Here is an 18,483-nt window from a genome sequence, read left to right as displayed (position 1 = left end):
ATCTGGAAAGAAATGGATCCATCAGGCAGATGCAGGTCCTGTTTGACAAACTTATTGGTGTTTTTCAAGGATATAACAAGCACAATGGATAGAGGGGAACAGACGGGTATTATTTACTTGGATTTCCAAAAAAGCATTCGGTAAGGTGCCACATAGAAGACTTATCCATAAGATAAGGATGCATAGAGTTGGGGGTGATGTATTAGCATGGATAGAGGATTGGTTAACCAATAGAAAGCAGAGAGTTGGGATACGTGGGTGTTTCCCCGGCTGACAATCATTGGTCCTGACGAAGGGTCTCGGCCTGAAACGTCGACTGCGCCTCTTCCTATAGATGCTGCTTGGCCTGCTGCATTCACTAGCAACTTTGATGTATGTTGCAGCAATCATTGGTGAGCAGTTGTGCCATAGGGGTTGATGCTGGGCCCGCAACTATTCACGATATACATTAACGATCTAGAAGAAGGGACCGAGTGTAGTGTATCTAAGTTTGCTGATGACACTAAATTGAGTGGAAAAGCAAATTTTGCAGAGGATACGGAGAGTCTGCAGTTAGATATAGATAGGTTAAATAAGTGGGCAGATGGAGTACAATGTTAGTAAATGCGAGGTCATCTACTTTGGAAGGAAAAATGCAAGATCAGATTATTATTTAAACGGTAAGTGCTGTGCAGGGGACTTGGCAGTGCTTGTGCATGAATCACATAAGATTGGTTTGTAGGCGCAGCAGGCTACCAAGAAGTCAAATGGAATGTTGGCCTTCATTACTAGAGGGATTGAATTTAAGAGTAGGGAGTGGTGCGGAGGAGGTTCACCAGGTTGATTCCAGAGATGAGGGGGGTTAGACTTTGAGGAGAGATTGAGTTGCCTGGGACTGCACTTGCTGGAATTCAGAAGTCCGAGAGGAGATCTTACAGGAATATATAAAATTATGAAAGGGATAGATAAAATAGAGGCAGGAAGATCGTTTCCACTGGTAGGTGAAACTAGAACTGGAGGACGTAGGCTCAAGATTTGGGGAGTAGATTTAGGACAGAGATGAGGAGGAACTGCATTTCCCAGAGAGAGGTGAATCTGTGGAATTCTTTGCCCAATGAAGCAGAGGAGGCTACCTCAATAAGACAAGGTTGGATAGATTTTTGCATAGTAGGGGAATGAAGGGTTATGGGGAAAAGACAGGTAGGTGGAGATGAGTCCATGGTCAGATCAGCCATGATCTTATTGAATGGTGGAGCAGGCTTGATGGGCCAGATGGCCTACTCCTGCTCCTATTTTTTATGTTCTTATGTTCCAAATGGATGCCCCTCTATTCTGAGTCTGTGTCCTCTGGTTTTAAACTCCCCCACCAAAGGAACCATCCTCTCCAAATCCACTCTGTCATAGCCTTTCAACATTAGATAGGTTTCAATGAGGTCAGCCCTCATTCTTCTGAACCCCAGTGAATAGAGGCTCAGAGCCATCAAATGCTCCTCATAAGACAAGCCTTTCAATCCCAGAATCATTTTTGTGAACCTCCTTTGAACCCTCTCCAAAGCAGAACATCTTTCCTTCAATAAGTCTCCCTCTTCTGGTCTACAATCAGTTCCTTGGTCTTATTGAGACTTCCTTGGACTGAATGAGAGGTTGTTGTTATGATACCATTCAGCCAAATTTTCAATCTCTCTCCTGTATGCTGATTCATCATCACCTTTGATTCAGCCTACAACAGTGGTGTCATCAGCACACTTGTATATGGTGTTAGAGCTGTACTTAGCCACACAGTCATAAAGCCACTAGAGCAGGGGGCTGAGCAGTAGCCCTGTGGTGCACCTGTGCTGATGGAGAATGTCTTTGCCAATCTGAACTGACTGGGGTCTGCAAGTGAGGAAATCCAGGATTCAATCGCACAAGGGGATACTGAAGCCCAGTTCTTGGAGTATTCTGATTAGTTTCGAGGGGATGATGGTTTTAAGTCCTGAGCTGTAAACGATAAAGTTCACCCTGATGCATGCACCTTTGCTGTCCAGATGTTCCAGGGTTGTGTGAAGAGCCAAGGTGGCAAATAGGATGGTTCCAAGTCACCATTTAGACAGGACCTGATCAGTTTTAACATCAGGCTCGCAAAACACCTCAGCACTGTAGATGGAAGTGCCGCTGGGTTATAGACATTGATGCACACCCTTCTTCGGCACTGGTATGATTGAAGCCTGCTTGAAGAGGTTGAAGATATCTGTGAACACACCAGCCAGTCAGTACTCAGCCAGGAACTCCGTCCTTGCCATCCTTGTATTCGTGCTCTTGAAGGCAGACCACATGTCATCTTCAGATACTAAGAGCAAAGGATCATCGGGAGACACGGGAGTGCGCGATGATTCCTCCATGTTCTGATGGTCAAAATGAGCACAGAAGGCATTGGAGCTCATCTGGAAGTGAAGCACCTTGGCACTCAGATTTTTGAATTTTCTCTCCATTTAGAAAATAGTTTAACCTTTTATTTCATGACCATACACTTCCCAACACTGTATTCCATCTTCCACTTCTTTGCCCATTTTCCGAATCTGTCTAAGTCCTTTCAACTTCCTCAAAACTACCTGCCCCACCCCCCACCTATCTTCTTATTGGCCACAAAGCCATCAATTCCATCAACCAAGTCATTGACATATAACGTAAAAAGAAGTGGTCCCAACACTGACCCCTGTGGAACAACACGAGTCACCAGCAGCCAACCAGAAAAGGCTGTCCTTCGAAGGGGCCTCGGCCCGAAACGTCGACTGTGCCTCTTTCTATAGATGCTGCCTTGCCTGCTGCGTTCCACCAGCATTTTGAGTGTGTGTTGCTTGAATTTCCAGCATCTACGGATTTCCTCATGTTTGCCTCCTTATTCCTACTCTTTGCCTTCTACCAATCTGGCAATGCTGTATCCATGCTAGTATCTTTCCTTTAATACCATGGGCTCTTAACTTGTTAATCAGCCTCATGTGTGGTACCTTCTGAAAATCCAAGTATTAATATATTATGAATAAACTATGATGTATTAAAATTAAATAAAATATAAAATGTACTATTATTATGTTCTTTGGTTCAATAAATAAAATATATTATAGGTTAAATTTATATGTAATGCATTATATAGATTTACTACATAAAATAACGAGATGTATATGAATGCATGTACAGTATTTACTTGGTGACAAATACCTTCAGACCCAGTTGGAACTGCACATGCGCTGGAACCTTGCTGCTTCGCTAGCCCCGCCCCTTCGCTCCAGCTCTGGCCCCTCCCGCCCGCCCGCCCGCCGGGTGGAGAGGGGTGACGTCACTGTAAGATGGCTGGGGCGGGCGCGCCGCCATTTTGAAGGGGGGTGTCCGGCGGCGGCGGGCTCAGCGAGCGGGGGGAGGCGACTTCAGCGCCATCGGGAAACGCTATCCGCCGCCATCCTCTGCCAAGTGTGGCCCGGCCTCTCAGTCTTGGGCCTCGGCCACATCACCGGACACCGCGCTAACACAGAGGACCTCCATTTCCAGCCGATTCCGCCATGGCAGGTGAGAATTTGAAGTCTGAAATAAAAGGGCAGCGGGAGGGGGGGGTGGACTCTCCCCGCCTCTCCATCCTGCCCCCAACCCCTGGCCGGGATCGCTTTCCAACCTGCACCTCTTCCCCTCCCTCTGTCACCTCATTTTAGGCCTGCGGACTCTGCACTGAAGCTGAAAGGGCAGGCAAACAGCCCGGGTCTGGAAGGAAACATTTCCACCACAATTCTGCAATTGCCGGAGTTCCCCTCCTCCTTCCCAAACCTGCCTATTGATTTAATTTTAATTGCATTGAACCTCCTCCCCCTACCACTGTGTAAAGCTTGGAGGATCTGGTGCCCTGTGAGTGTTCCTCCCGCCCACCCAACCCCTCCCCAGTATCTAATATGCTTGTTTCCCCTCTTTCCCCCCTCTCCAGTAATATACTAGTTCATTAATTTTAATTTTCTCCATTCATTCAGGAGTTGGAAGTGGTGGCAATGACATCCAGTGGTGTTTCTCGCAGGTGAAAGGAGCTATAGACGATGATGTTGCAGAAGGTAGAGCGATTCAAATTTGCATTTCCCCTCTCCTTCCCTAGTTGCTTCTAGTGCCTTTTGACTGTGATTTTTTTTCTCTCTCTCTCTTGTTGAATGGTTGGAGCGTGTGTTGCAGTTTCTGTCTCTTCCGCCCCCCCCCCCGGTATCATTCTCTTGCACTTGATGGCAAGTGATCTTGAGATTTTCAACATGATGTATGAATTGCTTTGGGAACTAACGTGATTGTGAAAAGCTGAATGTTGAGTATTCTCGTGCGCTTTTTTTTATATACGTGCATTATGTGCTTGGGAGGAAGTACTGTACTGAGCCTCTGAGAATGCATATTGTGTAGCTAAGAGATGATCCAGATGCTAATATCTGTTCTTTAAGCGTTTGAGATGTGTTTAGTAGTTGAGATATGTGGTAGGCCTTTAACTGATGAAGTTGAGCTGTGTACTGAAGTGCTTCCTGTGGGTACTCGGGCACTCCTTGCTCCTGCACTCATGATGGCTGCTTGCATTTGTTCCTTGCATAGGTTGAGTTAATTGAAATAACGCATTGTTGTCACTTTGATTTGCTGTCCAGCAAAAATACATACAGCTTCTCGGAAGTGATTCCCACTGATTGCTGCAAACCTTCTGAGCCAGTTTAAGGGCCAAATTCTTGTTTGTAATGAGTGAGCTGTTGAAAGCCAGTGCCCTTTCATTTCTGTACATGTCAGGCAGTGTCATTCCAATTTCAGTGAGTTGTATTTGGATAAAGAGTAGTATTCTATCTGTGTGAACCTTAAGTTGCTAAATCACTGATTTCCAGACCTGGATAATAGTGTATTTTGCATAATTCTGAGATGTATGAGATTGGGGGGGGGTTGTTTTCAAGTCAGCTGAACTTGAATAAGTGACACTGTAAACTGTAACATCGAAACAACAAGCTGTTGGTCTCCTCTCAGTGTGGAAGGGGTGACACCTCTCTCCCTTGTTAGTGAGGGAGAAAGAGCCTGTGGCATGTCAATGTGCTGGGTTATGGACTAGCTTTTGATGGACCTAGATCATGGTCTCTTTTGGGGGCTTTACTACTGCTCGCTTGAAGAAGGCTGATGCTTCCTACTGGAACAAGTAGGGGGAGGGGTAGGGTTGATGCTTTGCTGCTTGTGCATGGGGGGGAGGGGATTCTAAAGTTTTTCTGTCATTTATTCCTTGGTGTTTTCTTCTGTTTCATGGATGTCTGCGGAGAGCAGGAGGTTCAGGTTGTGTACTGTATACATTCTCTGATATTAAATGAAACCATTCTGTTGATTACAGAAGTGTCATTGGTTTAAAAGGTGTTAAAGTGTATTGAATGAGGAACTAGTTCAACTCTGCATATGGGAATGTAGCAGGATTTAAACTGTAAGAACAGTGCTCTTCTAATTTCCGCATTAAGTCATTAGTGTGTTTGCTAAGTTCCCCTGGCTTCAGGTTGTGTGTTCTGAGCATGTTTCAGTGTTTGTCATAGTAGTGTAGATTTGAGGAAAAAAACTGTATCTTGACAGCAAGGGAGATGTTTGGGTGTAAATAGCAAGATTGGATTGTTAACTGGAGCAATAAACTGAAGATCATTTTGTAACAGCCCTCAGCTGGTACTCTGCCCATGTCAGGTCATGCTTTTAAACAGTGGCGGGAACTTCATGAGCCAAGTAAGATTGCCAGTGTTTTAAGAATTGATTGCAATCATGATTCATTTTGTTACCCATTACAATGATTTCTTTCACTTCAGTACTGCCATGCGTACAGTGTCAGTGCCATGCGTGCAGTGTTACATACCAGTTTGCTGGCTGATCCCAGGGCTGAAAGATGAGAAAAGGGTCTTTGAATGTTGTGTCTCAGTCCAATTTGCTGCATGTTGTGGCATCCAATCCAGGCGAAGAATCTCAGCCCATAATTCCCTCTATAGATGCCGCTTGAGCTGTTGAATTCCTCCGGAGCTCATTATCAGAATCAGGTTTAATATCATTGGCATACGTTGTGAGGTTTGCTGTTTCTCTGCAGCCTTACGTAATAAAGAAAATAAATTACAATAAGAATATATTAAAAAAATTAATGCAAAAAGAGAAGAAAAATGATAGGTCATTTTCATGGATTCTTTGTTATTCATTCAGAAGTCTGAGGGCACGGGGGAAGAAGCTGTCCTGAAATGTTGAGTGTGTGACTTCAGGCTCCTGTACCACTTCTATAGTAACAATGAAAAGTGGGCATGTCCTGGGTGAAGGAGAGTGCTTAATGATGGATGGTGCCTTTTTGAGGCACCAACTTTTGAAGGTGGCCTCATTGTTCTAAAGGCTAGTGCCTGTGATGGAGCTGGCTGAGTTAACAACCTTCTACAGTTTTTTCCAGTGCTTGTATCGATTGAGTGAGTTGTGTGGTCTGACTGTTACCAACTTCTTCAGGAATACACTTAGCCATTAATCCTTCATAGTATAGGAGATATATTTTGGCTTGCAGTTGGAAAGAACTGGGTTCAAATTAGTATGATCTAATGTTCTGCAATGCTGGTCTACCCTAGGTTATGTCTGCCTGTATGGGAGACCAGTTTGGGTTTGCCTGTTGTTGCAGGTTTGTAGGTATCTAAGGTGGGGTTGGGACATTTCCCTGTGCCTCCTTTCCCCACCCTCAAGCTGCAACAATCAGGAGCTGGAAGAAGCTGAGCAGAGCTGGGGCTGCTCTGCAAGTTCACTCATTGAAACAGCGAGACTGGCTTTGACCCTGTTCCCGCACTTCGCTCTTCCATCACAGGTGTTTCACGCACTGATTATGTTCATTTCTCACTTGTTTGGATTGTGAACAGCACTCTGGGATAGAACCCAATTGTAACCTAGGACTGGTTGTATTTAAATTCATTCCTTTTCAACAGTCCCAGTATTTACAAATAGACCCATCAGTCCATTTTCACGATGCAAGTAGACCAGTTCAAAAGAACTTTTCTGTAGGTTTGTACATTCAGTGTATAGCTCCTGTAAAACCTCACCCACAAGTCCTTGCATAAGCACACAAGTAAAGGTGGTGCCTTTGTCTTGTCTTTACAGGCCTTGGACCTTGATCTGTGGAGCAAACTTTATTGATATTTTACAAGATTAGATTGAATTTCACAAAGCAAAGGAGGAAACATAGTCAGTGATTGGAGTGTTCATCTGTTTGAATAACTTGTAGAATACTTTCCAGTGAAAGATATGAGAATATGATTTCACTTTCAGTATTTGTGCGATTTCTTCATAATCTGCCATCGGGATTATGTTGAAGTATTTCCATTTCATTTCGTGACTGTTTGCTTTGCAATATGCAGGGCTTTATGTTCTGCAAGTAATGAACTAATTGGTGCCTTTACTGATTGTTTTATCAAACCAGTTTTAGATACATGGTGCAGATCTAGATACCTAATCTGAATATATCAAAGTTCCCAGATGATCGTCATCTTGTACCTTTCTCAGTCTGACACCAGTTTGAATGGTTTACCGCAAATCCAGAGGATTGTTTGAGGCTTGAAGCAGAAACTTCTAGCCGATTGTTTTAAATGTATAAGCATTTAAGCGCTAGCCTCCACTCCATCAAGGAATCATCAAAAGGCAATGCCTTAAAAAGGCGTCATCTGTTATTAAGGGCACCCAGCATCCAGGCCATGCTCTATTCTTATTATTATAATCAGGGAGATATTACAGGAGCCCAAAGGCACACTCAACATTTAAGGAATAGCTCCTTCTCTGTTGTTAAATTTCTGAACCGTTCATGAACTCAAACGCTGCTTCACTATTCTTGCTCTTTTGCACTAATTTAATTTTTGAAATATTACTGTAATTCATGTATTGCACTGTACTGCTTCCACAGAGCAGCAAATTCTTTGAAGTATGTCAGTGATAATAAACCTGATTATGATGGGGAAGAGTGATTATGGGATACACTCAAAATTTCATGAGAGTTAAGCGATAGTTCTATTTGATTCAAAGTTGCGGTACCAATATCTTTGTCAACTGCAGCTGCAAGGGATCATGGAAAGTAGCTGTGACAATAGTTTGCATTTTATTTACATTTTCCAAAATAAATTGTCTTGGCATGACGGTTATCATTTGGGTCAAGTCGGCTTGTCAAAATGCCCAGCTGTTGAGATGTTGCAAAGGCTATTGTCGACGAAGATGATCAGTAAGGGTTCTAGCACTCTTTCTTGAAAAGGATTTGGACTAAGTCTTCCAGCATTGTTAATAGACAGGAGGCAAAGAGTGGAAATACAGAGAGCCTTTTGTGATTGGCTACCACAGGGATTGATATTGAGACTTTTTTTTGCATTGTCTAAATTTGTGAATGATATAAAGATAGTGGGTGGCAGACAATGTTGAGGAAGCAGAGAGTTTGCAAAAGGATGAACAGATTAGGAGAATGGAAAAAGAAGCGGCAAATGGAATATGGTTTAGAAATGTGTATCATCATGCATTTTGGTAGAGGGAGTAAAGGTTTACACTATTTTCTAAACAGTACGAATTCACAAATCGGAGGTGTAAATGGACTTGGGTGTCCTATTGCAGGATTCAGTAAAGGTTAACTTGCAGTTTGAGTTGGTAGGAAACAAGGGAACTGCAATGTTAGCATTCATTTTGAGAGGACTGTAATATAAAAGGAAGGATATGTTGCCAAGGCTTTATAAGATATTGGTCAGACTACATTTGGAGTATTGTGAGGAGTTTTGAAACTCGTATCCAAGAGACTACATGGACTGAAGGGCCTGTTTCTGTGCTGTACTTTTCTCTGACTCTAAAGGATATGCTGACATTGGAGAGGGTCCAGAGGAGATTCATGAGGATGATCCCGGGAATGAAGGGGTTAACATTTGAGGAGCAAATGATGGTTCTGGGAATTCAGAAGAATGAGTGGAGTGGATCTCATTGAAATCTCTCCAGTGTTGAAAAGCTTAGAGTGGATGTGGAGAGGATGGTTCCAGTAGTGGGTGAGTTTAGGACCTTGAGACAGCCTCAGCATAGAAAGGTGTCTCTTTATTACAGAGATGAGGAATTTTTTTTTAGCCAGAGGATGACGAACCTATGGAATTCATTGCTACAGACGTCTGTGAAGGCCATGTCATTGGATATATTTAATGTGAAGGTTGGTAGGTTGTTGATTAGTAAGGGTTATTAAAGGTTATGGGTGGGCAGGAGAGGGATAATAAGTCAACCATGATTGAATGGTGGAAATGGCTTAATGGGCCAAATGGCCTAATGTCATGATTTATGGATGTCTTTTATCTGAGTAAGGGCAGGCGCAGCTGTGTTACCTCTTCCAGTGGAATATTTCTAGTAAGTATTATCCAGTTGGACAAAGGAGTTGGCTCCGCTGGTTGAAATCTGGTAGGATAGACAACTTTCAGGAAGATATTCAAAGGGAAGTGTCTCTAGTATTTGAAATTTGATGGGTAGTACAATATTTCTGCTCATTTTAGTTTGGTGTGGTTGTCTTTTAGGAGCATTCTGTATTAGTGGAATGTTGTCTGTTTTCTAGCAATGGTTTGTGTGGACTGTTGAAGGAATAAATAGTTCACCCACTCAGTTGCTCCTCTTAATGATGTGCAATTAAAATTACTGCTGGACACTAGAGATTCTGAAGATTCTAGAATTCTTGACTGCATACAAAATGCTGGAGAAACTCAGCAGGCCCGGCAGGAGGGAAATGAACAGTTGACCTTCCAGGCTGAGATCCTTGTGGCACTTGCAGTGGTGTATGAGGTCATTGACGGTCTGACCAGGTGACTACTGAGAATCACATGCTTTCCAAGGATATGGTGGGCGTAGTCACATTTGTAATGCCATCAACGCAGGCCCACAGCTTACTAACCCTGACCCATATGCCCTTGGAATGTGGGAGGAAATGGGGACCCAGAGTTTGTAACTTACCTCAGGGATGATATACAGACAGTGGTGGAATTGAACGTGGGTTATTGGTGCTGCAATAGCTAACCACTATGCTACTGTTTTGCCTATGCTGTCAGTCTTGCTAGCATTTTCTTTAATTGTGTTGGAAAGGAATTGCCCATTAATGGGATTAATTGGATTTAAGATTTATAAAGGTAGCCCTAAATTGTACTGTCTACTCGAATTGCATTAAAACACCAAAATGTAGTTTTAATGTCATTGAGGCCCATAGTAGAGAAGTGGGCCCTTTGACGTATCACATGCATGCTGGCTATCAAACATCATTTGCACTGATCCCATTTTTTTTTCCTTTGCTCATTCACATCAATTCCATTTGCGTATTAATTATGAGTTGTGCTGTATGACATGGGCGATCATGGTCTTTCCACGATCATTGTTCTTGGCTAACTCTATAGAAGTGGTTTGCTGTTGCCTTCTTCAGGGCAGTGTCTTTACAAAACGGGTGACCCCGGCCATTAGCAATACATTTAAGAGATTGTCTGCCTGGCATCAGTAGCCGCATAGCCAGGACTTGTGATGACCACCATTTACCTGCTCCAGTGGCTTCATGTGACCCTGATCGAGGGTGGAGCTAAGGAGGTGCTATACCTTGCCGAAGAGTGACCTGCAGGCTAGCAGAGGGATGGAGCACCTTACACCTCCTTTGGTAGAGACCTATCTCTACCCCGCTACCCCACCTATTCAGTAGTGTGTGAAAGTGAATGATTAATCTTCTAATTCACGTACCTTTGCGATGTGTAAGGAGAATGGAGCACTTGGAGGAAACCTGATTTGCACCGCTATCATTGGAGATCCGGATTGAATCCAGATTACTCGAACTTGTGTGGCAACACTTCTATTTGCTTTAGTTGAGATTAAAATATTCCAAGCTAGTTGAGTGCAAAAGCTTTTTGAGCTTTGAAATTCTGATATTGCTAACAGTGTCATTCAAGCTTACTGAATTCATAATGGCTAAACTAAATCCTTGTTGAACATTATACATTAAATAAACTTGGCGATAAAATTTCTCTGGAAATCCATCGTGGCAGAAGGGGAGAATTCAGGTACCTTTCGTCCATTTTTTTTCATACTGAAGCTTTTCTCTGCAAAAATTCCCAATATACACTCAGTGGCCATTTTATTAGGTACATCTGTACATCTTGTTAATGCCAATATCTAATCAGCCAACTCGTGGCAGCAACTCAAAAAGCATAAAACCATGCAGACATCGTCAAAAGAGACAAATGTCAGAATAGGGAAGAAATGTGATCTAAAAACGCAAACAACAGGAATTCTGCAGATGCTGGAAATTCAAGCAACACACATCAAAGAAATGTGATCTAAGTGACTTTGGCTGTGGAATGATTGTTGGTGCCAGACAGAGTGGTTTGAGTTTCTCAGTAACCACTGATCTCTTGGGATTTTTGTGCACAACAGTCTCTAGAGTTCACAGAATGGCGTGGAAAAACAATATCAACGTCTAGTGAGTGGCAGTTCTGTGGGTGAAAATGCCTTGTTAATGAGAGAGTTCAGAGAAGAATGTCCAGACTAGTTCAAGCTGGCAGGAAGGCAACAGTAACTCAAGTAACCATGCATTACAACAGTGGTGTGCAGAAGAGCATCTCTGAATGCCCAACAAGTCGAACCTTGAAGGGGGTTGGCTACAGCAGCTGAAGACCACAAACGTACATTGGCCATATTATTAGGTACAAGAGTTAACTAGTAAAGTGGCCACTGAGTTTACTTTTATGTCTATGGCACTCTATCTAGATAAACAATTATTGTTAATCATTATCGCTGCATCTGCCCAACTCATTTGTAGAAACTGGTGGCTTTGTGTACTTCCGGGAAGTTTAAGCTACTTAGCTATTTAAGTTCAATACATTTTGCAGTACCAGATTGTTCAGACTAGGAAAATACCAAGTTGAATCAGAGTTGAAGATGTCTTCAGCCAGTTTGGCTTTTGATTGCTGTTCTTCCCTGGGTTGGGGAGATGTACGTTAGTGAGTGGGGGTGTGTGTGTTTGTCTAATATATATATATATATTAAATATAATGGGATGAGTTTGCTCACCGTAATTTCAATGTTTTTTTTGGCCCAATCATCTTAAGCTCTCAGCACTGAATCTAATTCTAATATTTACTTGTCTGATTTAGGACAAGACTTCTTTTAGGACACCTAATTTCTAGCTTAGTAGTATACTGGACTTGCTGTCCATCAGCCAAGAAGCCATTATTGGAGCTCAGAAATAATTCCTTAGGTCAACTTTCAATTGGCTAAATGGGTTGCTTTGATATTTGAGTGGGCAGTCCTGCATATATAAAAGTTAAAAATATTCCTGTGCATAAACGTTCTGAACTCCATTTTATGATGTAAACATGGCTGCTTCCATTATATTAGCTGCCAGGTTTTTAAAAACATTTTTAAATCGTATGCAATACGCAAACATTGGAAGTTGATTAGGACCCCAAGTTGCTTCTGCACTCTGAAAATGTCATGTGGCTTGAGTATATATTTGCATATGTATTACAAACCTGCATTGCAGAAAGCAAATAAGCAAGAGTTTTTTTTATTTTCATCTTTTATATATGTGTACATCTAGTAATGCATTTTATTGGAATAGTTTCTTGGTAGTCTCAATAGTCATTAGGAGTTTGTTCAAACTTGAAGGAGCATCAGCATGATTAAATCTGGCGCTTTTCATCTGATGTCCACTAAATGGTCAATGTGTGGTCTTTGGACGGGATACTGGATAGATCTTGGATGTTCCCTATCTTTAATGCCAGCTGAGAACAGTGCACAGGCTAGAAACTGAACATTTAATCTGTATTTTATGTCCTATCACTTTAGAAGCCACTGGCAGGTGTGGCACAACTTCTGATCTGTTCTCATAACTGAGTGGTCCAGATTCATCAGCTCTGTGGAGAATTATGTGATGAAGTAGTGCTAAGATTGGTCTGAAACATGAAAAAAAACCTTGTCTTTTCTATACATTTCCACCAAGAAGGTGAATAAATGGCAGTGAATCAACTTTAAAACACTGTCATAGTATACTGGCTGAGGATTGAATTGATTCCCTCTACCCCCCACTACTCTGGGCCATTACATGATGAAAAAGGCATATGTAACATCCGTGTTCAGATGCGTTAGTCCTTTGCCCCAACCTTGAATAACTGAAATATATTTAGGCACGACATTAATAACTTGGAAACATGAGAAATCTCGGATACGGGAAATCTGGATCAATACACTCACAATGCTGGAGGGACTCAGCAGTCCAGGCTGCATCAATGGAGGAAAATAAATAGTTGACATTTTGGCCAAGACCGTTCATCAGATCAGTCTCAATGAAAGTTCTTGGCCTGAAATGTTGACTATCCATTTTCCTCCATTGTTGCTGCTTGATCTGCTGCATCTTTCCAGCATTTTGTGTGTGTTGACCATATATCAGTCACTAGTAGCACTGGAGATTTTGCAGCAGATATTTGTATTGTACTTTTTACAGATTTTAGGAAAATTGAGGGAGGAGGTGAGCATATAGACTAGGCCTGAAAGCCTGCAATTCTTGCCATCCTTTTTAAAAAAAAATACTGGCCAGATTACAGTCACCATTCCGATGGCCACTGCCCTGCTTAGTGAATTTTTTGAGATTATTTGAGAGCTAGCTATTGTTTTCCTGATAATCCATCACTTTCAAAGTCACTTTGTTTCTAATGTGATCAAAATTGAATGTTTTTTTTTGGTTTAAAATTCAATTTGTGTAGATTTAAACTCATGATCACTGCTTTGTGTTCTTGCAATCAAATGTACCTCTGGTATTTAGGACAGTGTTATTTTTCCACTCCTATTTGCTTCTGGCAGGAAAACCATCTTGCACAGTATATTTGATATTGCCAATACTGCTTCCAGAACATTTTGTTACTTTAAGGCACAAGGTGATTGATTAATCCTGTGCCTAACTTCCTACTTGGAGGACCACAGTGTCTGTTTCGTTTGGTCATCCTCCTCCAACCAGTTTAGGAAGACTGAACCTGCCAGGGGTGAAAACTACTGCTTACACTAACTCTGGGAATCATTAGGGAGTGCAAGCAACCCGGCAGAGCAAGACATGGGTACAAAACAATAGATTGGTTAGTGTAGCATTGGTTTGCTGAATTTGATTGTTCATGAAGAGTTACAAATCTGAGATTGAAGTCTCTTCAGTGAAACTGACTGTTCTCTACTTAAATTTTTTTTAAATGACTGTCATCTGGCACTTGTTGGGCTCTGTTACAGTGTCCATAACCTGGGTTCAATTGTGCTGCTGTCTGTACGGAGTTTGTACATTCTCCCTGTCACTGCATAGGTTTCCTCTGGTTGCTCTGGTTTTCTCCCACATTCTAAAGACATGCAACTTGGGTTAATTGGTTACATTTGTATAATTGGTCAGAGCAGGCTCTTTCAGCTGGAAGAGCCTGTTACTGTGCTGTATCTCTAAATAAAAAATGTTGTTCCCACTATAGACCAAATTTGTACTAGAGGTAATATACAGTCTCCTTAAAAGACATGGTTCAGGTAATGTAATTTTAACATGGAGATGCCGTTTGTCGGCATGTGTATCTTGTTATAGGAATTCTTTTATTTCCAAGTTGCGTTTCAGCTAGTGCAACACTAAGGCTCAGTTCAAGGCGTGCAATAAGGGTAGGACTACAGATGCTGAGATATGCTGTACCGTACTCGATGTCATGAAACAACACAGGATCATGAGTACTTTGCTGATGCATGTACCTTTTACCCAGAGAATATCCAGAAAACTTGACTGGCAAGCCTTTAACAGGCAGATCAAATTTTACAAAATAGCTTAAGATGGAAAATATACTTGAAAAAAAATTAGTGTTGAGCAAAAGTTCATTTCCAAGGATCAGGTCCAAGGTGATCAGTATTTTTGCATGGCAAAAATTTGTGCTCCTGAGTTTTATTGCCAGGGTATAATGGAGGGTGAGAGTTCCAGAAACAAGCACATTGTTCTGTGGTTCTGTGAATGCGCTTTCACTGTTTCAATACAAGGGAGAACCTGCTTCTGTGTTCCCTTCCCGCAGATGCTACCTGACCTATTGAGTGTTTACAACACTTTTTGCTTTTGTTTTCCCTTTGGTTTTGAAACCTGCCACAAAGCCATTAATCTCTGGTGTGCTCAGCTGGGCAAAGGGTGTAATTCTGTCATGGGACCGGAGAAGAATTGTTAGAGTTTGTCCGCACTATGGGAGGCTGCGTATTGCATTTAAATCCAAGTCCTGTGTACATCCTTAAAATGGAATCTAGTGTAGGTATCATGGCAGTATTTCAAGCAACTTGGAATGAAGGGGTAACTGTGGGAGTCCAGATGAGAGAAATGACCCAGCAAGAATACTTGAATTCCTTTCCTTCTCTCCTTGCAGCATTAAGATGTTTGAAATGTTATTTCTCCATACTTCCCAAAGTCAAAATTTTATCCTATATGTTACAGAAAGTGAAACGTGCAGTTGACATGGGTGTAGATTAAAGAAAACTTATGCTTGTGAGTGAAACTTCACAATGTCATTCCAGGTGGAGTTTCAGTACTTGTTGCGACAAGTCTTTTTGATGACTAGCTTTGTCAATACTTCATTTGCTAATCATAGGGTGTGGTTTAACTGCAGACCAATAAGGTCCATTGGGTGAATGAACCATCTTGCACAAGGTGTTGTTGGGTAGGTGACATTTGGCCTCTGGTTTTGGAAGGCAATAATTAAGTAAAAGATTATATAAAATTCAGTGGCTCTGTTATTGATACTTGGAGTTGACGGGGAAAATCTGTAACAGAAGAATATGATGCAGGAATTAAGCTGTTCGATAAATATGTTAGTTTAATTTGACCATTGGAAGCCAATAAATTAATTTGGTAAACCAGATGTAATGAAATGACATGTTTTTCTGTCCCACTCTGATAGTTCAGTAGCTACATCTGAAATAGTACTGACCACATGCCAAGCCGTTTTGATGTCAATAAATCTGATTGTTGTTGCACTGTCATCCCTTTATTCAGGGGTGTCCTGCTTTGAAATGTGCTTTTGACTGTAGTATCTAGTATTGACCAGCACTGTTAATATGGCTTCAATTGAAGAATTTGCAGATACCTTAGCATATTTGGCATGGTGGACATGTGCTGATCTGCAAAGATTCAAGTGTTTGTAGAATGACAGGTTTAGTACAGTAATTGGATTGACTGATTGTGGACCAGCTATTTGGATGTTCAATCTTCCTTGTAGCCAATCAAGATTGTTTAATGTCATCTCCAATACACAAGTGTGAAGGAGAACGCAATAATTGTTACTCCAGATCCAATGCAGCACAGAAAACAACATAAGATAAAGAACGTAACAAAAATGCAATAAATATAAATACATAAGATAGCTTGTACACATTGATTGTATGTCCATGAAGTCGCACACAGGAGTGTTTGTACATACGGTGATGGACAGGTAATGATAAAGTAGCGGAGGATGTGGGCGTGAAGGAGTGGAGGTGTTGATTAGCCTTACTGCTTGGGGAAAGTAATTTTTTTTGAGTCCAGTGGGCTTTGAGTGGATGCAAAGTAGCCTCCTCCCTAATGAGAGTGCAACAAACAGTCCATGAGCAGAGTGGGTAGGATCTTCCATGATGTTACTGGCCCTTTACCAGCACCTTCCTGTATATATGTTCCTGATGGTGGGTAGGCTGGATGCTTTGTTGGTGATGCATTGGGCAGTTTTGACTACCTGTCAATTGTAGAGCCTTCCTGTTTGCTACAGTGTGGTTTCCGTGATGTAGCTTGTTAATGATGCTCTCTACTGTGCACCTGTAGAATGACACGAGTACAGATGTGTATAGTCCTGCTGAGAAACTTTAAAATATTCTCATGGTGTTTCCTTGCTTGAATGTGTTACTTAATGTAGGCAAATAACCTTTAAGTAGACACCAATTTCTCATTATCTTCAGACTTGCAATCTGTTTCTTTTGATGTGGAATAGCTTTTTTCCTGCCCAGTGTTTGGTTTCCAGTGCTAATATTTTGGCATGCTGCTACAGGAATTTCGGCAGTGTGCAAAAGAGAATGGAAACAGCTTATTTCACATGAGCTGTAGATGTAAAACAAAATAGAATTGACAGGACAGCTACAGACCTTGATCTCCCAAATCTGCTTATGAGATGTAAAGTACCCACAGACTGCTGAAGAGAGTGAGGGAAATGATTTGAAGATATTAATTAAACATGCCACAAACTAGAGTTTTTTTCTTATTCTATGCTAAAAGTTGGTAACTGAAATGTAAGGTGTTGAATTAGGAACCTACCAGATGGTTATTTTATTGTCGGAACGATTTTGGCGAGGTCATGCTTATTCCCCGTCCTTATTTTCCTCAAGGTGCTCTACTTCATTGCTGCATTTGTTGAGATAATGGGGTTAGGACTCTCAAATTCTTGTTTTCAGTACTATTTATATTTGCACATTTAGCCATCATTTGCTTGTTGTCATTTTGTCTATTTATGTATAGTTTTTTGAAAAATTCTATTGTATTTTTTCTATGAATGCCTGCAAGAAAATGAATCCCAAGTAGTATATTAGATTAGATTCAACTTTATTGTCATTGTGCCGAGTACAGATACGAAGGCAATGAAATGCATTTAGCATCTGAACAGAAATGCAAAGAAGTGTTATTTACAAAATAACTGCAAATTTAAAAAAAGTGCTACAGCACACAAATATAAAAGTACTGAGACAGTACAATAGGGATGCAATACTGCTTAGCAATGTGATGAGAGGTTCAGCAGTGTCACAGCCTCAGGGAAGAAGACGCATCAGTAATACATGTACTTGGAACTTTAACTGTAGAATTTTAACCTGCCATTGAACAAACAGCAGTGTGTTGAACGGGATTGAGTGTAATTTGGATGTGGTTGTGCCCATGGGGTAACCTTACTCTTCTTGCTTATAGATGTTTTGAGGCTGGAGTGTCATTAATGCAAGTACAGTGTGCTGCTGCAGTCCAGAGTGTAGATGGGATGTAAAGTAGCTTCAGTAAGTCAGTAGAACACCTCAAGGCTATTGTAATATGAATCAAATGGACTGAGATTTCCTTTGTTGGGTGGCAGACTTTTTTGCTAGCATTTTGAGTTCAGTGAGAGCAGTGACAATTATGTTGCGTCTTTCTTTGGGCGGGTCAGTTTTACAATTTCCTTTCTCTTTGGTTATGTAATTTGCTAGATTATGACTAGACCTCAATTCCTACGCAACTTTAATTTTGAGTGTGCGCTCTACAAGTTGAAACCTGGCTGCAGTTTTCACATTGATAAAGTATGTCAGCATTTAAGAATATTTTTTTCCAAACATATTTCTTATTTGAGATGCTTTCAGGTGTATCTAGTAAAATATTTCTTAAATCCTTCACAAGGTTATTTTCTTTGGAAGAGAAAATTTGACAGGTATGTTTAAGACCTAGGGTTTAGACAGAAAACTTCAAATTGTTGAGGGTTTGCTAATCACAGATCTTGCTGC

The 18,483-nt window shown here is 41.4% G+C and overlaps 1 protein-coding gene across 1 annotated transcript in view; it reads left to right on the top strand.

Moving 5' to 3' along the window:
- The first annotated feature begins 3,253 nt into the window (after positions 1-3,253).
- Positions 3,254-18,483, top strand: part of LOC134351035 (serine/threonine-protein phosphatase 2A 55 kDa regulatory subunit B alpha isoform) — a 91,664-nt gene continuing 76,434 nt past the window's right edge. The window contains exons 1-2 of the mRNA XM_063057024.1: positions 3,254-3,522; positions 3,972-4,049. Coding sequence (XP_062913094.1) covers positions 3,516-3,522; positions 3,972-4,049 — 85 coding nt within the window. The 5' untranslated portion in view covers positions 3,254-3,515. The remainder of the gene's footprint in view (positions 3,523-3,971; positions 4,050-18,483) is intronic.

Source organism: Mobula hypostoma, chromosome 8 (genome assembly GCF_963921235.1).
Source record: "Mobula hypostoma chromosome 8, sMobHyp1.1, whole genome shotgun sequence".
In the NCBI taxonomy this organism is placed as follows: domain Eukaryota; kingdom Metazoa; phylum Chordata; class Chondrichthyes; order Myliobatiformes; family Myliobatidae; genus Mobula; species Mobula hypostoma.
The sequence above is the reverse complement of the archived record's forward strand: the minus strand, read 5'-3'. Positions and strand labels throughout refer to the sequence as shown.